Source organism: Tenrec ecaudatus, chromosome 2 (assembly GCF_050624435.1).
Source record: "Tenrec ecaudatus isolate mTenEca1 chromosome 2, mTenEca1.hap1, whole genome shotgun sequence".
In the NCBI taxonomy this organism is placed as follows: domain Eukaryota; kingdom Metazoa; phylum Chordata; class Mammalia; order Afrosoricida; family Tenrecidae; genus Tenrec; species Tenrec ecaudatus.
This window is the reverse complement of record NC_134531.1, coordinates 222196480-222223282: the sequence shown is the minus strand read 5'-3', so window position 1 is coordinate 222223282 and position 26803 is coordinate 222196480. Positions and strand designations below refer to the sequence as shown.

General features: G+C 50.1%; 1 protein-coding gene across 1 annotated transcript; it reads left to right on the top strand.

Annotated features, from left to right (window-relative positions):
* The first annotated feature begins 1264 nt into the window (after nucleotides 1-1264).
* On the top strand, nucleotides 1265-25591 carry IFNGR2 (interferon gamma receptor 2). Its single transcript, XM_075542357.1, has 7 exons — nucleotides 1265-1534; nucleotides 10127-10265; nucleotides 17861-18048; nucleotides 19697-19842; nucleotides 20314-20473; nucleotides 21082-21239; nucleotides 24853-25591. The coding sequence occupies exons 1-7, from the start codon at nucleotides 1438-1440 to the stop codon at nucleotides 24976-24978; spliced, it is 1014 nt and encodes a 337-aa protein (XP_075398472.1). The 5' UTR covers nucleotides 1265-1437; the 3' UTR covers nucleotides 24979-25591.
* Nucleotides 25592-26803: the final 1212 nt, after the last annotated feature.

Genomic DNA, 26803 nt, shown 5'->3' with positions numbered 1-26803 from the left:
ATATACATACATCAATTGTATAAAGCACATCTGTACATTCTTTTCCCTAATCATCTTTTTTTTCTTCTTTTTTTTTACATTAGGGGCTCATACAACTCTTATCACAATGCATACATATACATAAATCAATTGTGTAAAGCACATCTGTACATTCTTTGCCCTAATCATTTTCAAAGCATTTGCTTTCCACTTAAGCCCTCTGCATCAGGTCCTCTTTTTTTTCCCCTCCCTCTCTGCTCCCTCCTCCCTCATGAGCCCTTGATAATTTATAGATTGTTATTTTGTCATATCTTGCCTTAGCACATTTTAACCTAGAAGCTCCACGGAAACCTATTCCGTGTCTGCCATGTTGACCCCCATTCGTGGACATCCCACGTGTATCGGAGTACATCTGTGCTCCATGGGCTTGTCAGTGGCTGTGGGTGGTGGTGGGGAGTAGATTGCCAAACCTTTATTCCAAGGGCCTCTGGATGGACCTAAATTTCCAGCCTTTCAGCGTGTAGTCAAGTGTGTTAATCCTTTATACAACCTGATTCCTTGAATTCAAAACACTGGTGGATATATCAACATAGCTATTTACAACGGTAGCCAATATAAAAATATATTCTCCAAAAGTAAATTTTTTTAAGTCTCCAAAAATTTCAAATACTGTGCTTCCAACTAGCCTACCAGGCTCCCAACTGGGCCTATGTAACTCCTTTCCTTGAATGCTGGAGCGCCCGCCAGCCAGCCAGCCCACTTTGCCCCAGCCCTTTCCCACGCTGAGCAGGGTGTGTAGGCCATTTCGGGCGAACAGAGCGACCCAAATCTAAGAGGCATCACACTCGAAGTGGCACGGGCTGGGTGCCAGGCCACTCCCTGACCCAGCGCCTACTTCCTCATATAGCCAGAGGCCAGGCCCAAGGCCACCGACGTTATGTAATGTGGGAAGTTCCCACCTTCCCCGCATTTTCGCGTCCGTTGTTCTCTCCCAGCCTCACGTCTTCCTCCCCGGGCCGTTCTGAGGAGACGGTTCAAGGCCTGCTAGGCACTTCATCAAGAAAGCACACTTGAAAGTAAAAGGAGGCATCCAGGAACGGCGAGATCGCTGCTGTCGGGCGCAGCCGGGCACCTCCCCACCCTCCGGGCTCCGGGCCGGGGTCCCTGGAGGCAGGGCGGGGCGCCCGGAAAGCCCCGCGGGGCGGGGCGGGGCCGCTGGGGGACAGGGTGGGGCGGGGCCGCCGAGGGGCGGGGCCTGGCGGGGCGGGGCCGCTGAGGGGGCGGGGCGGGGTTCCAGAGGGCTTCCCTGACGCCCGCGAGCCGCCCGCGCCGCCGGAAACGTCCGATCGGCGCCTGCGCGCCCGCCACGGCTGCCGAGGCAGCGATGCCAGCGGCTCGGTGGACCCTCCGCGGGCCCCGGCCCGCGCCCTGAGCCGCCGCCGCCGCGCACCCAGGGCCATGCGGCCGCCGCTGCCGCTGCCGCTGCTGCTGCTACCGCTGCTACTGCTACCGCTGCTACTGCCGCCGCCGGGCGGCCGCGCGGAGCCCCTGCCAGGTAAGCGGGCGGCCGTCCCCCGTCCCTCGGTCGCTCTCGCCCCGGGACACTGCTCCCGGGAAGGGCGTGCGCTCCTGCCCTTCCTCCGAGCCCTGCACCCCTCCGGCGGCGCCCTGGGACTGAGCCAAGGACCGAGCCCGGCGGGCCATTTCTCCCTCAGCCCTGCCCGCCCGCCCGCCCCGGGGCCAGGACGAGGAAGCAGCCCAGCGCTGCCTTCCTGGTGGCCACTGACGGTGCCTGGAAGGACGCCCGGCGCCGGGCCGTGCGGTGCGGTCTGTGAGAAATCCGGAGGGCTGGCTCGCTGGGGGTAGTGAGGAGAGACGGGCGTTCCGTGAAGGCAGCATCCGGACGGGCCCCTCTCTCGCGGGGCAGAGTGACCGCTGAACCAGGCGTTTCGTGCCCGCTCTGATCTACTCCCTACCGCTTGCTTACCTGAGCTGGACCTTGGCGCTCTCACCTGGCACTAACTGCTCACACCTCTGGACCAAACATGACGACGTCAGGAAAGAAGGGCTGGGGAGGGGCGCCGACCCGCAGCGAACCGTGTAGAAGTTTCTGCGTATGTTTATGTGCTGGTCTTTTGCTTTGTTCTTTCCCGTACAGACACTAGTCTATCAACACATTAAAGACCGGGTTTTGTTTTGTTTTTACCAACTTACCCAAGTGGCCGGGTATTTTTTCGGCTGTTAGGGGTTTTTTTGCATTAAACCATAAATGGGTTTACATCTCATCAACTTTTTATCATATTTATTTATAACTTTCAGTTTTTGAATATAAAACGCTGTCTCACATTATGAAACTATTTTGCAATGTATGCGGAACACTATTACTTTTATGAACTGTCATCTTCATGAAATTATAAACTTCTTGAAAAAATAAGCAACATAATCCATATTACTTTGAAAAATTAGAAGAATTGGGGCTAAGAATTTCTTCGTGTCTTTTTGTGTAAAGGGAGACCACCTGAGCGAGGTAGGTGATGTTGTACATTTCACTGAGGTTTGACCGTGTTAGGTGCACAACTCCTTGCAAAACAATTCAAACAAATTGTAACTATTTGATTTAACCAAAATGCATTAAAATGCTACATAAACAAAAAGAACATGAAGACCATCGAGTTTGATAGTTTAACTGCTGATTTAAACACCTAAATGAAGTCGTTAAAATATATCCAAGCAGACCGCATCTGCAGACAGCGTGTAGAAATGACGAGTTATCTCGTGATCCATCCATACCAGATGGCACATGAAACGTGTAAACTCGGGATCCATCCGCAATGTGATAATTATGTAGCCTAATAATTAATCTTAAGAATTTAGACGGTTTCCTCCCATTTGAAGTCATAAATTGCTGTCAAAAGGTTGGTTTCTTCAAACAGCATCCACAGCAAAGGTCCTGGAGTTTAGATTAAAATCAGTGCTATAGGGAGACTTGTATATGGGGTGGGCCTTTGCTCCTAGTTAAATAGTGGTGTTTTTCTGTAGGAGTCAGAAATGTGTGGGAATCCTGAGTCTGCCCCTCCCCTGCTTCAGATCTTCTGTAACCTCTGTCTGCCCCGGGGTTCTGAGTTTTCTTTAGTAAGAATGACAAAATGCCGGCTATTCCCCAAGCTGTGGGATGGGCATGTGTTGGTACTTTATGCCCGCGCCTGCCACTCACCTGTCATAAATTCAGAAAATGATTCTGAGACTCGACATTGTCAGCTCCCCTTTCTGAGGGGCCTGGTATGCTATGAAATTACTGGAAATAAACTGAACCTTCACTGTTGGTTCCTGGAAAACTCATACCTCTCTATACTCATCTTTGTTTGGGTGGCCATTGGAAAATGTTTACAATAAACAGCCAAAAGAAAACCAACTGACATATCTTGGAAGAGAAACTCTGTTTAGTCAAAAGGCAAAGTGGAAATACTAACAGTGGCTATAAATAGGAAACAAACCCACAAACCAAACTCCTGGTCTTCGGGGCCATTCAGTTCACTGCGACCCTTAGGACAGGGGAGAACTGACCCATTGAGTTTCCGAAGCCGTTAAATCATGGAATGGACGTCCACATCTTTCACCCACTGAACGATTAAACTTCCGATTTTGGGGTTAGCTGCCCAGTGCTTAACTACTGCACTATCGGGGCTCCTTCTATAGTAAACACTCACGCCAGGGAGTCAATGCTGACTCATAGCGACCCCCTGGGGGTTGCCGCGGAAAAAGCCCAGTCTTTCTCCAGAGAAGCTGTTGGTGGTTTTGAACCACCAGTGATACAGTTCGCCGGCCCAACACAGAGCCACTTACACCACCGAGCTACGTGTATAGTACACAAGTAGTAGATGTTTTTCCACAATTTGTAAGTGTCTTTCCAAATCATGATATTGCCATGTGGTTAGAAAAAAGGTTAAGAGTATTAGACACATGTTAAAAGAGGAGGCTGTAGACAACTGTTTGTGTATTTGAGCCTGATATTACAGCCACTGTCCATCCGTCTTGTTTGGGATCATCCGCTTTTTTGCTGTCCTACTCCCCCAAGCATGACGTCCTTTTCCAGGGGCTGGTCCCCCTGACAGCATGTGCACAGTGCATGGGCAGTCTCACCATTCTCCCTTCTAAGAAACATTCTGACTGTACTTCTTCCAAGACAGACTTATTCGTTCTCTTGGCATTCTTCAAATGCATCGGCTCTTCTGCGGTCCAAGATATGAAGGAATGGGAAATAGCACGGCGTGGGTCAGGCACATGTTGGTCCGCAGAGGTCTTAAAGAGGTCTCATGCAGCACATTTAACCAATGTCATGGGCCCTTCGAGCTCTTGAAGGCCACTTCTGTGCACGTTGATTGTGAATCCAAGCAAAGTCAAATCCTTCCATCTTTTCCTTGTTTATCATGATGTTACCTCTTGGTCCTGTTGGAGGAGTTTCATTTTGTACTCCTGGAGATGTTGGAATGATCAGTAAAACATTGGACCTTACAGAATTTGGAGGAATGCTTTCCAAGTGGTAGCCATTGCTGGAGATAAAAAAGTGGAACCAGCAGCATGAAAGAACAGTAGAAAAATGACACTAATCTCTACTTACATGGGTATGAAGGGTTCAGTTTGTCAGAGGACCGAACATCTGCCTACTTGGGCCACAGAGTTTTGACATCATTTGCTGCCTTGCACATGCAGATTCTAATGTCCTAAGAGACCGCCGAGACAAGCAGTAACTCACAAGCAACATGAGAATTCCAAATGCGTGTCCCTTGGGTAAACACCCCTTTGTCTACAATCTCAAGCATGTAAACTATCAAGTAGCTGGAATGTTTTTGGCAAACTCTATAAGGGTAATAGCTACTATAGGGGGCAGGGGTGGTATTCTGGAACAAAAGAGGTGATTAGTGCTTAATATCCACTCTCAATTTTCTTACCCATTCTTTTGAAGTGGGCAGTGTGTCCAGTTCATTCCCAACAAAGCCACCCTTTCATCACTTACTCAGTCACTCACTGCCACCAAGTCTCCACCGACTCGTAGCGACCCTATAAGGGCAGAGCTGCCGCCGTGGGTTTCCACGTCTGTAACTCCTTACAGCAGTAGAAAGCCTCATCTGCCTCCCTGTCCTGTAACAGGGACAGACAAATGATTTGGGTAAATAAGCTGAGGTATCAGAGAATGAGTTTGGTCGTCGTCGTCCCCCCCCCCCCGCAGAGTTTAGAGGGGAGAGGTGCTCATCATAATGTCCCCTCGTGGGAAGGTCTTGAAGGGTCTTCGGAAGTCAAATATTAAGTGGCTCCTTGTCATGTCAATGTATTTTATTTTATGATATGTGTGCAATGCATGTGGGGGCTTCCAATTTTTCCACAAGCTTTTTAAGCCCCTCTCATGTGAACCTAACTGCTGTTAGGATCCCCACCCCACTCAACTCCCCTCCTGTTGATTGTGCCTGGTGGTGACTCCCACTCACTGCCCTCCCCTCCTGTTGATTGTGCCTGGTGGTGACCCCACTCAGTGCCCTCCCCTCCTGTTGATTGTGCCTGGTGGTGAGCCCCTCCGTAGGGTTTTCAAGGCTTCAATCTTTAGGAAAGCAGATGGGCTCCACTTTCTCGTTCAGAGCAAGTGGTGGGTTTGAACCGCCTACTGTGCAGGTGCCAGTGCAGCGCCTTCCCACAGTGCCACTAGTACGCCCGTTCAGACCCAGAGTAGCCTGTTCGTAAACACTAGGATACGCCAAAAGTATCGCTGCCAGTTCACACGTGCACAGGTTCAGACCGGTCTCTGCAAGCAGAGGATGGCCACAGGTGGTTCTATCAGAAATACACTTGGCTTCGTCTCTGTAGGGTGCCTTCCAATGTAAAGTCCCATCCACACTGGTTTCCAAGGGGCGCTGCGGGGCCAGTTCAGTTCAAACCAGGTTATGGTGATTGGGTTTGGGAATTCCAAAGGGCCATTCAGATAAATTTTCTCCCAGGATTGTTGCAGGGGCTCACTAGGAAGGGGGTGAGGAACCTGAAAACTGGTCAGAACACGGCCCGGAAAACCGTGCTGAGGAATTTTCCCCATCACAGCGGCGCACCGGCGCGTTGCTTGAGGATGGCAAGCGCTGCCCTACGGGGTCTCACTGGAAAACCTTACCGCAGCCATCTTCCAGCCTGTCCTGCCCCTTCGGACTTCTTTTCACTCCCCCAAACCCAAAGAACTTTGGAAAGGAACGTGATTTGAGAAGCGCGACATTGCTCACACTCCCGGTTGCTGTGGCGGAAGTCGAAGGGCGGAGGGTTCTCCAGGCAGAGTTAGGGGGCCGGCAAGGCTGCCTTCAGGAGCATGTTGATGGAGGGTCAGGTGAGAAAGAAGAGCTTCCCGTGTTGATATTGCCATCACGTAAAGGTTTCTATGACTTTATAGAAATGCTGTTTTACTTACATCTCTACCTGTATACGGATAAAATGCTTCATCTGTATAATGTCCCAAACGCCTATATCCCAGGGTAGATTGGGGCTAGTGGGTTGGGGCAAGAAAGTGGCCCGGAAGGCAGTGTGGTTGTCGGGTACTGAGGGCAGATTTCACACTGGCCATGCCCGGGTTATCACTTATTACCGCTAAGAGTCTATGACTCATTTCCCAAAGACCAAAGAAAAGGAAGCGGAGTGAAGCTTTGCACCCCTGCTAAGGATGGTGAGCTCTTACAAGACCTGGGGTGTCGCCGAGACCGTGGGTGTCCACCGTCAGGGGCTGTATTGGTTGACTGCGACCGCAAATGCAGGGCCTTACGGTTCTGTAGGTCATCAGTCTGATCATGGGTCTCAAAAAAAATTTTTTTTTCAGAGCTCTAGTGGTATAGTGGGTTACATGTTGTGCTGCTAACCACAAGGTCAGCAGTGTGAAACCCTGAAAGAGTGACAGGCACATGAACCCACAGGCACAATTCTACCCTGGCCTGTAGGGTCACTGTGGGTCAGCATTGACTCAGGGCCCGAGACTTTGGTTCCATTTGGGGAGAATAAAAGCAGGGTGTCAGCAGGACTGTGTCCCCTTATGGAAGCTCATGGGGGGGACCTCTTCCTACTGCCTGGAGCCACGAACCACACACGGTTAACAAAAGGCTGGTGGTTCAATGCCTGCCTCGGAAGAAACACCTGTGAGCATCTTCTAAAAATACCAGTGATGGGAAACCCTGTGGCACACACAGTTCTCCTCTGACCCACATGGGTTGGCCAGGAGTCAGAATGGACTGGACATCACCTATTTTTATTTGCTTAATTGCTCAGCCATTTTTCACTGCAGCCACAGAGAGCTAATCCAAGTGGGCAGAGGAGGGCCCTTTGATGGCCATTCCCCGCCTCCAGCACTGCAGGTCCCTCCCTTGCAGCCAGCCTCCAGCTCTCAGCGAAGTGTGGGGTTGGCTGCCTCCCAGCAGACAGAGTGTGTGGGGGTGCCCTGCCCTAGGAGAGTCACCGGTAGCCCGGTGTGTATCAGGAGAGCTTGGTTGGCTGGTTGAATGGAGGCCCCCCAGGACCCCTGGTTGCAGACACCTTCCTTAAGCATCCTGCTGTACACTCACTCCCAGCCATTGAGTCATATAGCCCTCCTTTCTCCCTGTGAGTAAGCAGGTACCCCAAAACTTCAAGCGGGACACCTGGCAGAAGCTGTGCTGTGGTTGCACAAGGCCGCAGGCCTGTTCTTCAAGGTCAGATGCTTTTACCGAAAGCGTGTGGTTTGAATTTCCTGCTTTGAAGTCTGGAACGGCAGCAGGTTGCTCAGACTCTCCTCCCCTGCCGTGTGGGTGCTTCACATTAATCTCTCAGCCTTGGAGAAAGTGTCCACATTCTAGTGTCTTCTCATTGGAGGGAAGCATTCTGGGCTTTCAGGGGGGAGGGGACAGCCCAGAACAACTCCAGTCTGGGTGGCCTGAGGAAGCTTCCTCCCATGATGCTGGTGGCTGTTTCTAGCTCTCAGACTTCACACCCATCCTAGTCAGCTGGGAGGCTGGTTGAAAACACGGTGCCTATTCCACATTTTTCTCCCCCTCAGTTTAGAATCTTCTCGTGTGATCCTTTTAAAGCAGTTGGCAGTTCCCATTGGATACCATCTAGTTCTTCCCGTCTCCGGGTGGGGAAACTAATGTTGGCTTGTTCCCATCAGTCCATTGGACTAAAATGTGCAGTAGGACTCAAAATCCTACAAGAGACTAGCTTACTGTTAAGACAGAGACTGCTGGGACCCCCAAAACTAGCCTTGTATTACCCTCCAGGCAGTTCTGGAACAGAAAGCTCACCCATCATGTAAGCATAGCCAACCTTTAACCATCCCAAAGAGCCGTGTTTACCCCGGGACAGAGGTTAGGAAAGGAGGAGGAATGGAAACCGAAAATGTTGGGAAGAAGTGGGATCAGGATGGCACCTTACTAATGGGGATTGAGGTGGATGCGTTGAAACAAAATGCGTGTAAATTGTTGACTGTAAAAGTCATGATCTGCCCTGTAAACCTTCACCTAACTGACAATAAAGTGGAATGGAAGGAAGCCTGGGAAGCTGGGCTCTGAGGTGTGCCTCGGACACAGTGAGCTGGGCTGTAATCTGAAAGGTGAGCAGTTCAAAACCACCAGCCACTCCACCAGAGAGAAATGGGGCTTTCTACTCCCGTCAAGTGTTCCAGCCTCTGAAACTCACAGGGGCAGTTCTACCCAGCCCTATAGGGTTGTCATGAGTCAACACTGACTCGATGGCCGGGAGTTCTTTTCAATGCTTGTGATGTTGGGGGTCCGTGAGGAAAACTCTCATGTTGGTGACACCTAGAAGACCTATTTGACCCTGAGTCCTTCTGCTTGGGATCAAACCCTCCTCCTGCCCATTCCTATCCCACCATCCCCACCCCACCCTCAGGCAGCAGGGCTCAAGTAATGCAATCCCACCTGCTGCCTAGATACCTGGTCCCCCCTCTCAGGTGGGGAGCAGCGAAACCCTCCATGCATGCCCTGCAGCAAGACCTGTAGCCTCAGGAGTCTACACCTGGTTGGGGGAGGGACCTCCCGTCCTTTAGCTACAGTGCCAAGTGGGGGCACGTGGAGAAGAGTTTCTCTCTCCACCCAGGCAGCTGCTGAGCTGCGGGGCGACTTGCTGGTTAGGGAACTGTCCCTGTCACGTGCTGCCGCTTCTCTGTGAGAAAGTAAACTGCTCGCCCTTGCTTGGTGAGTGCCTCACACGTGCAGCGCTGGCAGACTGCATGGACAGGACACCGTGGAGCGGCTGACGCCACCAGGTGGACACCTCATCCTAGCGGTCTTGTGGCTCCATGGAATCTGGAGGCAGACTTTAAGGAAAGCTGTAGGTCTGGGGCACAAGCATACAACGTACCCAGCCCAGCCTGTGTAGTGTACTCTTGTTGCGTTGTGGGCATTAGGTGCCATGCAGTCAGTTCCAACTCATAACAACCCTGTGTCCCACAGAACCAAGCTCTTCCAGTCCTGCCCCATCCTCACCATGGTGGCTACGTCTGAGCCCATGGTTGCAGCCACCGTGTGCTATTGCCTGTTATTTCGAAAGCGGAAACGGAGGCGCAAACAGGTTAAGAAGCATGCCCAGTCCTACCTACTTACAAATGGTACCACAGCACCCAAGACTGGAGGCTGCCGGCAGAAAGGCAGCTCGAGGCCCCTGCTTTTCCTGACGGCTAGGTTTCCAAGAGAACAAACCAATCCGTCTTGGAAGAAGTACAGCCAGAATGCTCCTTTGAAGTCAGGAGAGACCAGTCCCTGGAAAAGGACATACTTGGGAAAGTGGAGGGGTAGGGAAAAAGAGGAAGCTCTTCAAGGAGATGGAAAGCCACAGTGGCTGTTGCCATGGGCTAAGGCATGGGAACAATTGAGCGTGAGGCGTGGCCCTGCGGGGGCAGGGGGGGCGGGGTTCCACGCTCTACAGTTGGTATGTGTCAGAGCCGACTTGAGGACACCTGACTGACAGTCGCACCGCCAGGTAGTTAGAGGTGGGGTGGGGTGGGGTCGTGCGCAGGAAGAGCAGTTGCTATTCCTCTTTCTGGTCAGAAATTTGGTGTTAGGGATGACTGTGGTTATGTGCATTTAAGTATTTCTCTAACTTACATTTCCTCCCTTCTCTGGTTCTCTGCCCTCTCCAGACACTCGTTCCCAGCTGCCAGCTCCTCAAAACCCGAAGATTCACCTGTACAACGCGGAGCAGGTCCTGAGTTGGGAGCCGGTGACCCTGAGCAACGCCTCCAGCAGTGACTCGGTGGTCTACCGAGTGCAGTATAAATAGTAAGCCTCCCCCCTCCCCATCACTGTTGGCATCCTGCTGGGACTTGTGGGTGGGAGGAGTCATCAGGGAGCCTTAGGGCCAGCTCGTAGTTTCTGCCTCTTAGCCAGTCCTCACTGGTCAATCCCCTCCCCCCCGCCCCAAAATAGATCACCAGGCCCTTTTTCCACATCTGCCTTAGTCTGGGAACTCCACTAAAACCTGCACACAGCTGCATGGCTCGTGGCAAGTGGTGGTGCGCTGGGGAAGACTGGGGATTCCTGAACACTTCATCATGCTCTCGGAACCCGGCTTAGACCCAGTGACGGTGTTTGAACGGAACCAGGGGATGCTGCCCAGTGTCAAATCTGGAAGGGTGTGCTCCAGCACGGTGTCCTTTCACCACACGTGTGTAGTCTGTACACTGAGTATTTCATCCCCAAACGACCCTGTGAAGAAGAGCACGCGTCGAGATTGGAGGGCAGGCTCATTAACCACCTGCAATACACTGATGCCGCGGTTTTCAAGATGGGTGGTGACCCTTGTGGGGGGTCAAACGACCCTTTCACAGGGGTCGCCTAAGACCATCGGAAAACACATAAAGATTTCACAATATATAATTACATAATGTTTTGTGATTAATCACGATGCTTTAATTATGTTCAATGAAAACATCTTGCGTATCAGATATTGACATGACGATTCATAACAGTAGCAAAATTACAGTTATGAAGTAGCAACAAAAATAATGTTGGGGATCACCACAACATAAGGAACTGTGTGAACGGGGTTGCAGCATTAGGAAGGTTGAGAACCACTGTACAGATGACACAACCTTGCTGACTGAATGCCAAGAGGCTTTGAAGTACTTACTGATCAAAGATGACAGCTGACCATGTGGATTATTTCTTAACATGTAAACAAAAGCCTTACCAGTGGACCAAGAACTCACTCCATGGTACATGGAAACAGTAGATGTGAAGGGTTTAATGGCGTAGTGGTGTAGTGCACACTGGGCTGCTAACCACAGGGTCAGCAGTTCTAAACCACCAGCCGCTCCGGAGGAGAGAGAAGAAGCGTTTGTAAAGAGTTGCCATCTCAGACACCCACAGGGCAGTTGTGCTTGTCCTGGAAGGCCGCTGTGAGTGAGCATTTCCTCCATGGCAGTGAGTTTGGGGCTCGGGTTTGGAATCCACCATCAGCACCCATGGAAGCGGTAGTCTGGAAATCGGACAAATCTCTTTCAAGCATTAAAGAACACAGATGTGCCTTTGAGGGCGAAAAGGTGCCTGCCCCACCCCCCCATGGTGTTTCCCATTCCCTCATGTGTTGGTCAAAAGCTGGACAGTGAGTAAGGAAGACCTCGGAGTCAGAACTGACTTGATGGCAGTGGGTGTTCTGGAAGAACTGATTGGCGAAGATCACTGAAAGTACTGTACTACGGACTGCCACATGAACGAGCAAAACGGTCCAGAAAGAAGTCCAGTCAAAATGCTCCTTAGAAGCTAAGACAGCAAGGCTTCATCTCGTGTAACCAGGAGGGACCAGTCTGAGGAAAAAGACATTGTGCCTGGAAGACTAGAGGGTCAGTGGGTTTTTTTTTTAAAAGACCACTGTCCCCGAATCCGTTCTAACTCATACTGACCCTCTGTCGTGTTTCCAAGGCTTTGTAAATCTTTGGTGGAGCAGGCAGCCTCGCCTTGCTCCTGAGAAGTGGCTGGTCGGTGTGAACCACCAACCTTGCAGTGTGAGCAGTCCAGTGCCTACCTGATTGGCAGTGCGTGGACAGAAAGACCTTTAACAAGATGAGTTGATGTAGTGGCTACAGCAGGGGGCTCAAGTACAGTAACCTTGTGAGGACAGTGATGCAGGACTGGGCAGTGTTACAGAAAGTTTGTGGAGAAACTCCATTATCCTTTCGTTCCACTTTCCACAAACATTCTGAAGCCCTCTTAGCAGGTCACTGAGGCAATACTGACTTGTAGGCATCTAACAGCCTCCCCCACCCGAGTTCCCGTGAGTCGGCTCCGACCAGGGCGACCCCCTGCGTGTCAGTGCAGAACTGTGTTCCACAGGGTCTAGGGCTGGTTTTTCAGAAGTAGATGGCCAGCACTTTCTTCCAAAGTGCCACTGGGTGGAGGGGAACCACCAACCTTTGCATTTGCACAGATTAATCAGAAGCAGCTGTTTCTCTTAAACCTTTTCTTGTGTGGTGAAAGCCATAGGAAAGAAAGCACGCGCCCTCTCAATCAGCTTCAAGGACATGGATCCACAACCCCCGGCTCAGTTGGAGGCTTGAGAACAATTCCTCTCTAGCCAGTAGCAGCTTAACTGAGAGAGGTTGCTCTGTTGTTGGTCTTAGGAAGAGGGTTTTACAAAAGGCCTTCCTTGTCTTAAAAGAGCAGGAGACATCCATCAGTTTCATCTTCTTCAGGCTTACAAATCTGGTTTGTTTAACCCGATGGTCCAAACGTGGCCTGGTGAGGAATTCATTCATTTGGTTACAATTCATCCTTGGTCTGTAAGCTGGTTTTCCATTTCACATCTTTAGTCTGGGCCCTCAGTCCCTCCCTCACTGCCTTCGCCAGCCTTTCCATGGAGTGTCATCACTTGATTTGCAATGAAAACACATGTAGTAAAGAGGAGCCAAGTCGGTGTTTGTTTGCCTCACCAAGGTTAAGTCAAAAAAAGTATTAGCTAACTCATTTATTTGGCACAAGTGGTTGATTGATTGATTGATGATTGATTAATTACTAGCTAAAAGGTCAGAGGTTTGATCTGCCCCCTTAGTAGAGCCTCAGAGGTATCCTGGTGGTATAGTGGTTACTTGTTGGGCTGCTAACCTCAGGGTCCGTAGCTGAAAACCACCAGCCACTCAGAGGAGGCTTTCTACTCCCATAAAAAGGTAGTCTCGGAACCTCACAGGGGCAGTTCTACTCTGTCCTGGGATCGCCATGAGTTGGCATCAGCTCAGTGGCGGTGAGTTTGGTTTGATTTGGACATTAGAACCAGAGGAGCCCGAGTGGTGCTGTGGGTTAGATCACACTGCTAACAGAAAGATCAGTGGCTCAAACCCACCAATCGTTCCCTGGGATAAATATGAGGCTGTCTGCTCCAGTAAAGACTTGTAACCACATAGACAAGAGCTTCAATATGCAGAATTCAGGAAAGACAAACCCCCTCAGAAACAGTAATGCGAGCAATGATTCCAGAGGATAGGGGAGGGGTAGGGAGGGAAGGGTAGCATTGATGGCAGAATAACCCCCCTCAGGGGAAAAAATACCAGGATAGTAGGTGAAGGGATAGAAAGGATAGATATACAATAATAATAACAATACATAATATATTAAGGCAGTGGTTCTGAACCTTCCTAATGCTGCAACCCTTTAATACAGTTCCTCATGTTGAGGTGACACCCCAACCATGAAATTATTTTCATTGCTACATCATAACTAATTTTGCTACTGTTATGAATCGGGTGACCCCTGTGAAAGGGTCATTTGACACCCCCCCCAAAGGGGTCATGACCCACAGGTTGAGAATCACTGTATTAAGGGTTCGAGGGGGTGGCTGTGTAGGGGAGGAAGGGGGCAAAACAAGAACTGCTATCAAAGGGCTCAAGGAGAAAGATAATGTTTAGAAATTGCTGGTGCCAATAACTGTGCATGTCTGCTTGAGGTTACGGATGGATGGTTATAATACATGTAAGAGCCCCCCAATAAGATGATTTATTAAACAGAAGGAAGAAATAAAAAGATTTGTAGCCTCTGAAGCCCTGTGTAGGGTCGCTCTGAGTCGGAATCCACCGAGGCATTTGGTTTCCCTTCATGAGCCTCCCGGCCCTTGCAGAGGGAAAGGGGAGATGCTCCTGGGGTGGGGCTGAAGTCCCTTTGGGGCAAACAGCTCATGCGCTGGACTGCTAACCAAGGGCCTCCAGGCAAAGGCTTGGCGATCTGCCTTCTAAAAACCAGCTCTTGAAACCGTACCGCTCCTCCCCTGGCGCACTGTAATTTTAATTGGAAATGCCTTCCCTGCCTCTTGCGAAATGTCTGTCAGTCCTGTTAAAAGGTTGGCAAGCTTCTGGAGGAGAGGGACTTCTCTGGACCACGCTCCTCAGGGTTCTGTGGGAGGCAGGCCCTACCTAACCCTGGCACATCCTGCCAGAAAGATCAAGAACAACAGAGTCAGCACGCGACTCCTGGTGCGGCCCAGCAAACCGTGCCTCTCCCGTGCCCGAGGGTTTTCACCGGCTGGCTTCTCAGCTACTCACCAGTCCTTCTGGGAAGCAACTGGAGCAAACCCGCCACCCTTGCCCTTAGCAGCGAGGGGCACTGGCGGGCTGCTCTACCCAGGGACTCCTGATGTTTTTAAACTGCAAATCAATGGGGCTGGGGGCGCGGGAACTCACTGCACAGCTTCCTTTCCCACTGCCCCTTACCCCCAAGCCGCTGGCTGCCTGTCCCACCCGCTCACGTATATGTGTGCACGCACTGTCGTTTAAATGTGGGTGGGTTCTCCCTAAACTTATTTTCGGAGAAACTTTTTAAAAGTGGTTCTGAGAAAGTGGTATGTATGGTCACAGAGGGGAAGAGACGGTAGAAGGGTGGGGGGAAGGGGAGATTCATCAGGAAATGAGCCTTAAACTCTAGAGGCCTTTTAACCAAGCTCATTATTGGGGATAAAGGAAAAACCTTAGCGTTATCTCTAAGGTATCTGTGCCAGAAACCCTGGCAGTGTGGTTATGCATTGGGCTGTCATCCCCAAGGCCAGCTGTTCAAAACCACCAGCCGCTCCATGGGAGAAAGACTGGGCTTTCTAATCCCATTAACAGTTACAATCTCGGAAACCCACCTGGGCCAGTTCTATCCCCTGTCCTGTAGGGTCCCTTTGAGTCGGCATCGACTCCATGGCCTTGAGTGAAGGTATCCATGCACCTTGAAAGAAACATCTCTCAGCCTTTCTGAAACCATCGGAGAGGAGATTTGGGAACACATGACCCCGTATTTATGGCACAGAGCTGCCAGCATCTAATGTGGAAACCCTGGCTCACATCTTGAAGGGGCTTCCTCGCATCACTTGGAATTTAGCAGAAGTCTCGAGTCCCGGCCAAAGGTACGTTTAGCCACCTCCATAGTGTGTGGAGGCCAGTGGCCGGAGACAAGGCAGAATCCCCTGACCGTGCCCTCTAGGCCAGAAGTAGTAATCTATCATCCCTGGAGGAGAAAGTCCTAGGAGCCACCTGCCAACTTTCCTCAAGTGGCACCTACAAGGACAGAGGTCAGAGCTGGGGACTACACTCCCACATGGGGTGTGGCTTTGAAAGGCTGTAAAACCCATGTTCCCTGACAAGGTCATGCACGTAACTGCCTCTGGCAGAGACTTCATAGGGGTGAGGGCAAACCCTCTGAACAAACAACTCACTTCCTGTTGTAGTGGGAACAGAGCAGCCCTGGTGGTGTAGTGGGGTCTACGCTGGGCTGCTAACCACAAGGTCAGCAGTTTGAACCCACCAGCCGCTCCACAGGAGGAAGATGAGGCTTTCTGGCCCCTGAAAGAATCGACTCCATGGCAGAAAGTTTGAGGAGTGCACATGAGTGGACTTGGCCTTTATAACATGGGGCCTTTCACTCCAGGACATAGGCTGATTCGGAGTAGTAAGACCAGACATTTAACTATTAATGTTTAAGACAGAATGGCAGAAACTATTTGCAGGCCATGTATTTGATGAGGGGCTTGTATCCAGAAATGTAAACTTCCATTGAATTCCCTCAGACCATAGACCCGGGATGTGAATAATCATGCCCCAGGGAATTGGATTCCTGTAGGTATTGTAAGGTTAAAATTCCACATCGTATCCTTTGTTCTAGTTTTTATTTTATTATCGATGCTTGCTTTTGGATTAAGGTTTTTCTATGTTTTATTTTCTTGTTGGGCTTGTTTTTGTTTTTCTTTTTTTTTTTTAAATTTTCTTTCTGTGAAATCCAGGATAGGTAAATCTATAGAGATGGTAACTGGATTAGTAGTTTCTCAGGATGATGGCAGGGAAAGTTGGCCGTGGGGCATGAGGAACTAATAATAAAAGATACAGGAATGAACACAATGCTCCAAAGGTGACTGGTGGTGATCTGCTCGCTTTTTTAGTATAGATAAAACCACTGAATTGTATACCTGAATTTACATGTCAATAAAGCTATTAAATAAAATAGGTTTTTAAAAATTAGAGGCAAACAACAAACCCAATTTTAAAATGAGCGAAAGACTTGAACAGACATTTCTCCAAAGAAGATATGGATATGCCAATGGCCAGGAAGCACGTGAGACTGAGTTCATCAGGGAAATGAATGTGAAAACGATGCACGATATGTTCGACTGGCTCCTGACTATGACGCTTTAGATGTTGCCAACAAAATTGGAATCATCTAAAGTGAGCCCAGCTGGCTAATGCTAAATATAAACTTTTTCAATATATACTCTTGTCTTTGTCTTGTGTTCCGAGTGGGCTCCGGAGGAACCTTGTAACAGCACACCTAGCTGCAGGGGTTGGCAAACTGTAGTGCATGAGCCATGTGGCTCTGAGGGAAAATGGAAAAAATAAAATTGAAAATTTTCAATTAAAGTTATTGACATAATGATTTAAAAAAAAGAAAACGATGCATGATGTCATCCGGCTGCTTCACACGCATCAGCACGACTGTGATCAAAACAACCCAAGAACACGTGTGAGCGTGGCTGCGGAGAAACGAGCATCCATACACTGCTGCAGAGGAGCGGTGCCGCCCTTGGGGAGCCAGTTTGGGAGAGTTCGATAGATATGCACCCAAGAAGATTAGCAATCTATGCCTGTGAATGTTCACTCCAGAGTTACACAAAAGTGTGCATGGAAAAGGGAGTTAGTGAAACATTGTAGGAGTCAGAAAGTGGAAGCCACCCGAAGTCCATCAGCCGACGGTAATCGTTCGTGCCATGGGATATTGGACATAAAAAGGAGTGGCGTTCTGCTACATGCTACCACATGGATGGCCTGTGACAGCACTGTTCTAGGTCAGAGAAACTAGTCACTCGCGACCACGAAGTGTACTAGGCCGTGTAAAGAAATGTCCAAGAGACACAACTCCTTAGAGGCAGAAAGGAGAGGGTTCGTGGTTGCTGAGGACTGGGTGGGTGTGACGGCGGAGCTGCAGAGGGGTACAAGCTATCTTCGGGAGCTGATGAAATGTCAACTAGCTGGTGGTGGTAGTTGCAAACCCCTCTGAATCCCGGAAACCGGGTGAGCTGCATGCTTAGCACGAGGGTGGGGGGTGCTGTTGCTGTCAGCTGCTCTCCGGGGACTCCACCTCATGGGAACCCCAGGGGTTGTGACCTGTCTGAAGCAGATTGCCACCCGCCTTCCGAGGTCCTTCTGGGCGGGTTCAAAGGGCCTGCCTCTCCTCTAGCAATTGAGAGTTGAGCTGACACCCCCCCCACTGCCGTGCCCCCACCACCACCACCCACCCAGGGACTCCAGTGAATAGTATTATACATCAAGGAAACTCTTTCAAAAAGGTGCTCCGGGAAAGCTGTGGTGGGTCCGTGCAAAGAAAAGGGGACTCTGTGCACTGAAACCCTTGTTCCTTTCCAGCTCCAACAGCGAGTGGGACGACCTGACCCAGGTGGACTGTACCAGGACCCCAGTGTGCAACTTCACGGCAGCCAGCCACTGGCAGGGCTTTCCTAGGCACTTCAACGTCTCCCTGCGTGTCCGAGCCGAGCTGGGAGATCTCGTTTCCGCCTGGGCGGCGGTGCCATGGTTTCAACACTACCGCAATGGTGAGGGACCCCGGGTGGGAAACTTCCTTCTCCGCACCCAGGTTTTCTTCCCTGTAAAGAAAGTTGTGTGTGCGCACCGATGTAGCCACTTGTTTCCCTCCTACCTAGGGCCACCTGGCCTCAATCGACTGCCTGGGAAAGGTCTGCTGATCTCTGTGCTAGATGGGGTCCAAGCCTGGTGGCTTCCCTGGTCACAGTCGCTGTTTCAGCACAACTTTAATCCAGGGCTCTTCAGGAGCCAGCTCTTAGCCTGGCCCTTTCGGCAGTTCAGTGACTCGTCCAGGCTGGCGTCCACCGTCACCTACCTAGCTCTGCCGTGCGGGAAGGAGCTACGTGGGAGCCCAGAGAACATCACGGGGCTTCCATGGAATGAAAAGATCCCGGCATTATCCCCACCCGCCCCCGACTGCCAGTGTGGCCAACTGCGTGTGCACAGTGTGCAAAGACAGGCCTCTTAGGACCTGCGTGCCTGGGGTCAGTGACCACAATGTAAACACTTGACTTAGATCCTCGAGCCTCTCCCTAATCACACGAATGAGCCCCAGTCTGCGCCTGTCTAGTGAGAGCCGGGGACAGCCTTAGCAAAAAGACTTGACCAGTTGCCATCAGATCCACTGTGACTCACGGCGTGTCCCGTGGTTGGCAGAGCAGAACTGCTCCGAGGAGCTCTAACGGCTGCGTTTTCAGCAGTTGGTCACCAGCTCTTCTTCCTTGTCCTCCTGTCTTATCATCAGACTGGGTGCTGCATTTACGCGAGACCTGAGACCGATGCATTTAAAGATTTCTAAGTACCATGCTTGCTCACTTATATTGAAATATGAAATAAAGGGATGTAGCAAAATTGTTTCCCTTCTCCCTGAGAATTTGACCTTCAGCTAACTGTCCGTGTGTTTCTCTGAATATTCGATCAAGGTGTGGTGCCACCTTACTAATAGGCTCGCTTCTCTCCAGTTGATGCTGCCTCATAGTGATCCTAGAGGGCAGAGGAGTACGGCTCCCGTGAGTGTCCGAGACTAACTCTTCAGGAGCAGAAACCTCCCTCTTTCTCCGGGCAGCAGCTGGTGGTTTTGAACTGCTGACCTTGAGGCTCATAGTCCAACTCATTACCCTGACACCACCAGGGCTCCTTCTGTAGAAACAGGCAGCACTGGCTAATTGTGAAGGCGACCACTGCTGGGCTTACTGCAACAGAGCTACAGAGCCCTAACCACCTGCTCGCAAGTCGTGCCTGCGGGCTGCGGTGGGTGCTGCCGTGGTTCTTGTCACTGGACATGACCTCGAGGAGAGCCTGGACACTTGTTGTGGCGTTGTTACAGGGGACATGAGCTCTTGGGAGTCGAGAGGCCTCTGTGCCTGTGGATCGCCACTCTGGGCCACTGGGCTTCTCCTGGGCCCCCAAGAGTCGCACGGTGTCAAGCTAGCTACGCGTGCACTGCTGAGAGGACCCCTTCCTCCCGGAAAGTGAAGCACTGGTATTGCGCAGCAGCCAGGCTAGGCCCGAGCCAACCCAGTGCCAGAGCCGTCTCGAGTCATCTCAGGGGTCTGCACACTTGGGTGAAGCTCAAAAGAAGACAGTACAGCGGGCGGTGCCCATATAAACACGTCTCAGTGACGAGATGAGCTGTTTGTTGGGTTTACTCTATTTCAGTGACCATTGGGCCTCCAGAAAACATTAATGTGTCAACAAAAGAAGACTCACTGACGGTCTGGATTTCCACTCCCTTTGTCATCGATACCTCCATGGTCGCTTTCCAGTATTACGTCTATTACTGGGACGAGGCCAAGACCCAAAAGGCAAGAGCTTTCTCCTCGTTTTTCTCCTCCTCCTCCTCCTCTTCATCTTCTGTTTCCTTATCTTGGGGGTTTCTGACTTAGTATTTGAAAGTAAACTTTCAAATAGGCCAGGAGAGCAGCTCAAACTAGAAGCAGATTCGGGATTAAGTGAAAATTAACTCCTGGAACAATTGCTCGCTCTCTCTTGCCTCACGGGAAGTATCTCCGGGAAGGACAACATGTCCGTCTGTAAAGGAAAAAACGTTACCGTTGAGGTCAGCCTCATGCCCAGCGGTGACTCCACGGGCCCGAGGCATCAGCTCCAGGCTTCGCTCCCGCTACCTCTGCTCGGGACTTCAGAAGAACCCCGTCGCCTATTCAGTTGACTGTGTTAACTGTGAGTTTGAGGAGACAGGCTGGAAGAGATGCAAGTCGCATGAACCTTTCTACTCTGCCGATTTACATGTGTGGCTGTCGGTGTCTTTTAAATAGGTGAAAGGTCCCATCAAGGACAATTTAATTGTGCTGGATGACTTAAAACCCTTAAGTGAATACTGTTTACAAGTCAAGGCAGAACTGGTTTGGCCATTGAAGAGTATCTTTCAACCTGGGCGTTTGAGCAACACATCTTGCCACAATACTTCAGCAAATGGTAAGACAGATGGTCTCTCATGTCCTTTCTGAGCTGAAAAAAGACTACTCCTAAAATAGTGTAATGCCCCCCCCCAATAAAATGATGTGAAGGGGGGAAAAGTAGTGGAATCAGGGAGTATTTATTAAGTGGCACTGAGCAGACATGGGGAAGGGGCTGACAGGAGGGCACTTAGCTACAAACTACGGAGCATGTGCTGAGCTCTACAGTACAAAAGCTGCCCAGCAGCAAGGCGGCAAGTTAGAGGTGTGCCTTGCCTAGCTGTTCCTCTAAGCCAGAAGTAGGGAGTGCCCAGCCCACAGGCCATATAACGTCATCCAGACCAGCCAACGCCACATGCCTCACCAAAGAAGCCATCTAGCCATCACATTAGGGGTGATTAATGAAATGTTTGACCAAATCCAGCAGGCTCCTTGTTAAGTGGATAATTTTATATGGCTCGTGAGCAACGTTACAAATACCCAAAGGGCCCTCGGCGAGTAAAAGGTTCCCACCCCTGCTCTCAACGCTTCGTGGGGTAAGGGCACCTGCCCGTTGTACTGGAATGTGAAGACCGTACTGAAAAGTGAGGGGAAATCGCCTTTTTCATATTTGTGCACTCTTTTTAGCTGCCATTCGGCACCAACAAGCCATCCTGATCTGCGTGGGAATCTTCCTGCCAGTGGCGCTGCCGGTAGCGGTCTGCTTCTTCCTGACCCTGAAGTACAGAGGCGTGATTAAGTACTGGGTTCACTCTCCACCCAAGATCCCGTTACAGATAGAAGAGGTATGTGTGCCACATCCAACCCAGTGATGTGCCGGTGCGTCAGCACCCACCTAAGGGTGTAGACAAAGCTGCGGACTCCGAGAGTAGAGTTCAGAATAGCTGCGTCTTGGTCTCCTAGAAAATGCCACAAACTGGGTGACTTTCCAGAACGGGAATACGTTCCTGTGTAGTCCCAGGAGCTAGGCGTCCCAGGCGGGGTGTCAGCAGTGTCAGCTCCTCCACAGGCTCTGCCAGGGGCTGCTTGCTGCCGCCTCTTGCCTCTCTCCTGGCTTCTGGTCGCTGTGAGTCGGAATCCGCTTGATGACAATGGGGTGGTGATTGTTTTTTCTTTCAGGGGGGTGAGGAAATTTACCCGAGAGTCGCCCTGGTTAATATTTTCACAAAGTAGGAACTCTCAGTACAGAACTCAGAATTTTGCTGATTATTTTGCATTACTAATCTCACTCATATTACCAGCTGGGCCCTTCTATGCAAACGTGCGCTAACTGTTGCTCTTGTTCGGCATGAGTAGAACAAAGCCTTTCGGTCCGCTCCGGGAAGTGTGGTGAGCATGTAGCCGAAGCCTGTTTCACATGTACATTTGAGGGTTTCACAAGTGCACATGATTTGCTGTTCCTCTTTCAACACAGGCAGCTCGGAGCCTCTTGTATGTCGATACCTTTCAGCATTTCCAAAAGCTTATATATACATCTGATATTATCCAGTCACTTCCAATTCATAGCGACTCTGTGTAACACACAGTGAAATACTGCCTGGTGGTCCCGCGACACGCTCGCCTTTGATATGTGTGAGCCCATGGTCAGAGCTGCCGTGTCAGTCCATCTCCATCACGGTCTTCCTCTTTCTCGTTGTCCTTCTACTGTAGCAGGCGTGGTGTCCTTCGGGAACTGGTCTCTCCTGACAACAGGTCTAAAGTACAAGAGCTGTTGTCTTGCCACCCTGGCTTCTGTGGAGCATCCTCCTGGCTGTATGATTTGGCGACTCTTCTGGAAGTCAGGGCTCTATTCCATTCCTTCACCAGCACCAGAATTCATATCCATCGGTTCTTCTTTGTTCTTGTTAATTGTCCAGCGCTCACCTGCTGTGAAGCAATTCCTTAGTCATCAAAGTAACATCCTTGCTCTCCAATACTTTAGAGATGTCTTTACAGCAGATTTTCCCAGTACTGTGTCGTTGGATCTCCTGACTGCTACTCTCATGAGTGTTGATTGTGGACCCCAACAAAATGAAAACCCTGGGCCACGTCAATCTTTTCTTCATTGATTGTGGTGTGGCATGCTGGTCTACTTGTGGGGATCGTTGGTTCTGTACATTGAGCTGTAATGCAGACTAACAGCTGTGGTCTCTGACCTTTCTTGGCAAGTGCTTCAAATCCTCTCAGCTTTCAGCAAGCAAAGTTGTGTCATCTGCGTATTGCAGGCTGTTAATGAGCTTTCCTCCAAGCCCGATGTCATGGTTTTTTCACTGAAGAAGTATGGTTAGAGGGAACTTTCAACCAGCCAGTGTTCCTCTCGTTGTATTCAAGCGACTGCTTGTTTGAATAGGTACGGGTTCCTCATTACAAAGTTGGGTGTCCTAGAATTTCATTCTTTGCAACGCTTTCCATAGTTTGTGATTCTCCACTCGTCAAATGCCTTTGCGTAGCCAATAAAACACAGGTAAGCCTAGTTCTGGTGTTCTCTGCTTTCAGACAAGACCCGTCTAGCATCAGCTATACGAACCCTCTTTCAGTGCCCTTTTCTGAATCTGACTTGAATTTCTGGCATTTTTTAATTAGCTTCCTCAAAATTTTACTTGACATTAATGATGTCTGATTATTTCCACATTCTGTTGAATGGACACAAATATGGATCTGTTCTCACTAGCTAGCCAGGTAGCTGTCTCCCAAATTTCTAGGCATCGTTGAACGAGTGCTTTCAGCACTGTGTGCGGATTTTGGAACTTCTCAGTTGGAATCCGTCAGTTCCTGGAGTCTGGTTTTTCATCCTTGCCGCTTAGCTGTCTTCCTTCAGTACCGTCAGCTCTTGGTCACATGCCGCCTCATGACAGCTGAGTGTCTACCCATTCTTTCTGGTAAAGTGGCTCCGTAGTCCTCCCATCTTCTACTGGCATGTTCTGTGCCGTCCAGTATCTGGCCCGGAGGCTCCCTCAGAAGTGCGCTCAAAGCTGAACTGTTTGTTTCCCTTCTTTCAGCTTGAGAAAAATCTTCCGTGTGATGTTCTAACCCCCGGTCTATGTGTATTTCATCACAATACGTTGTCTTCTCAAGCTGCCTTTGAAATATTCTGTTCAATTCTTTTACTTCTTTTCAAAAATATTTTATTTGCTTTACCTACTAGACTTTCAAAAGCAAGTTTCAGGTTCTCTTTTTGACGTCAATTTGGCTTTTGGTGTCTTTCCAGCGCCCACCCCCATTTTTTTTATCGATGTTTTAGCTTTTTTTTTTTTTCCTATGGCTTGTATGATAGCTTAAAGAGCAAATTAGTTTCCCATTCTTCTTCCTGCCCTGCCTGTATTCTGAGCTTTGCTCGGGTGCGTGTTGCCCTCTAGTCCCGTATGGTGGATTGTAAAACGAGTATGGCTCTTCCTGGTGTTGCCACTCACCTTGTAGGCTCTTCTAGCGTTCCACTGCACGTTGACCCAAGGCAGGGCCGGTTCCAGGCTTGAAGGGTGTCTGAGGAACACAGGTTTGGGGTCCCACCAGTCTGTCAGACCAGTGGATTATTTCTGTCAACCACCAAAGAATGGTTTCCTTGGGTGCCTCGACCTTTTCTCGACTTTCTATAAATAAACGTATCATATAATACTTATCCTTCTGCAGTCGACTCATTTCACTCAAGCTGCACGTCCTCCAGGTTTCCCCTTGTTGGGAGGGATTTTGCAGGTTCTTTAACTTGCAGAGTCGTCCCTGGGGTGCATGCCCTGTGGTTTATCCATTCACCCATCGGTGGGCACGCAGGTGGTTTTCTTTTTTCTTTGCTTGGGTGCGGAATGGTGTGATGAACCTGGGCATGCATATATCTGTTTGTGGTATGCTCTTATTCCCCCAGGATAGACACTTAGTAGTGGGACTGCTAGCTCACATGGCATTTCTGTTTCCATTTGGGTTCATGATCCCTGGCTGGCCTACATCGTTTGCACTTGACTATTCATCTAAAGGGTGGAGATGTGAACCCACCCACCTGCGTTGCTTTGAAAAGAAAGCCTGGCGATTTGCAGCAGCCACGGAAACCCCGTGGAGTGATGCTCCTCTGTCACTCACGGGGTTGCCCCGACAGCAGGGAACAGTGGGTTTGCAGGGGACAGCGCTGCACCCAGTGTAGCAAGTAAGGACTGTCCCTCCCCCAGTTACGCTGCTTTACTTTCAGAATCCTGGCTTGGTTGGCCCTTTGAATCAGTTAGTATTAAAGTTATTCATGAACTGCGAGGTAGTGCAGGATGCTTGTTTGCAGGGTCACCTGGTGGGCAGGCTGAGTAGAAAACTACGTGTGCCTAACATATAACTCCGCCCAGGGAAATAAGAGGTCTGCTGTGTGGAAGGGATAAACTAAATACAATTTTGTTTTTCAACCTGTTCAGATTTTGTTTTTTAATTTTTTTTTTCCTGTTCAAGTTTTTAAAGGACCCAACTCACCCTGTGTTGGAGGCCCTGGACAAGGAGAGTTCACCAAAGGAAGATGCCTGGGTCTCTGTGTCCATCCTGTCGCTTCCAGAAAAGGAGCCAGAAGATGTTCTCTAATGCACTTCCAACCATCGCGTGGGCCTGGCTCGGCCCGGCCCGACTCAGCCGTCCCCTGAAAGACGTGCTGAGCCAGGGACACTGCTGACACTCTCAGCTGGGCTTTACAGAGACCAGAGCTCCATTCTCCTGCCCCTAACAAGCCTCTGAAGAAAGGGAGTGACTCTGCGGGGACAGAAAGTGACTGTTTTTTTCCTTTAAGAGATTTTAAATCATACCAGTACCTACAAATTTTTCCCCAGGGGGAAAAATTACGGTTTTTTTTCTTAAACACTAAAAGGCCATGTGATTCCTTTTTAGCAAAATACTATGGTACATGTCACCGGCTTGGTTCTTTTGAGCATTGACTGAGATGAAGGCTAGAAAGGAGAGAACAGTGGCTGGGCAGGTTCTAGATGCTGCGTTCTGTCCTGGGCACTGCCCCGGAGCCGGGAACCTGGGCAAGTCTCCGAGCCTCTGCAGCCAACTCCAGCCACGGGTCCAAGCAGCCCTTCACTTCCAGGCTGCTGGCTTGAAGAAAAATGGCTTCTTCTGGACATATCTTCCTAGTAATTTAAATTTGCTTTGTTTTTTAAAGCTAGAAATAAATATTATATAGTTAAGTTTTTCAAAAGTCTCCGTGAAGTCTTTTCCCTCCGCACTGTCTTCTTTACTGCTTTTTGCAAGGTCTCAACTTCCTAGAATTACAACATCCATCCTTTGGCTTTCTAAAATAACATGCTGTAGCACTATCGAGGCCTTATGGGAGCTCAGCATAACTTTGCTGAGTGTGTCCCTTGAGTCCAGGAAAAGGGATTTTCAGAATCTGCTCAAGTACTTCATTTGTATGTGGTGAGTCACGCAGTGTTGGCCAAGGCAAGGGTTTATGAGCAGTCAAGAGGATGAACTAATAAACCAGTCCGGCTTCCTAGGAGCCTGCCATCTACTGGTATCGGGATGAGGGTGGGCTTAAAGAATATGAATATAAATCCCACTTCAAGGATGGTTCACATCAACGAAACAGGTGCGCAGTAACCTCATTCCATCTTCCACTCAGAATGACACAGGTGCTGTTTGGTTGCCTTTAGGAAGAAGCCCCTGCAGGCAGCTTTATAGTGACAGTGCCAGGGGGTCAGGCTGGTGGAGAAGAACTGCTAACTACAGGTGTGTGAAGCTGGTAGAACCAGCTGCTGGACCTGCCTGTGTGCCATGGGGCCTTGTGCCAAAGATGCCGTACTGCTGATGAAGGACCTAGCTGTTGGCTGACCTAAAATGGAATGAAGACATACTGGAATGATCCCACAGACCCCTTTGGCGCCCCCTGTGGGTAGCTGCCATCAAGTCCACTTCAAATCATGGCAACCTGGTGTACAACAGCGAAACATTGTCCAACCCGCACCATCCTCCGATCCCTGGCATTTCACTGCCCTTGTTGCAGCTAACATGCCAGTCCATCGCACCAAGAGTCGCCTACACCCTCTCTGGCACGATATTGAGAAGTCGATCCGAAGCTAGTGAGTCCAGCCAATGTCCCCTGTGATCCACTGGGTTTCCCTGGTTCGTGTTCTGCAGCAGACCGCCAGACCTGCCTTCTCTCCTCATCTGGAAGCTGTGTTGAAGCCTGGCCAGCATGGGTAACCCCGCTGGCATTTTGCATACCAGTGGCATAGCTTCCAACATTACAACAACACGTAAACCATACTCAAACAAAATTCATTGCCGTCGAATCGATGCTGACCATAACAACCCTAAGGAAGCACTGTCCCTGTGGGTTTCTGAGACTAACTCCACGAGAGTAGAAAGCCTGTTCTCCCTCAGAGCTGCGGATGGTGTCGACCCGCTGACT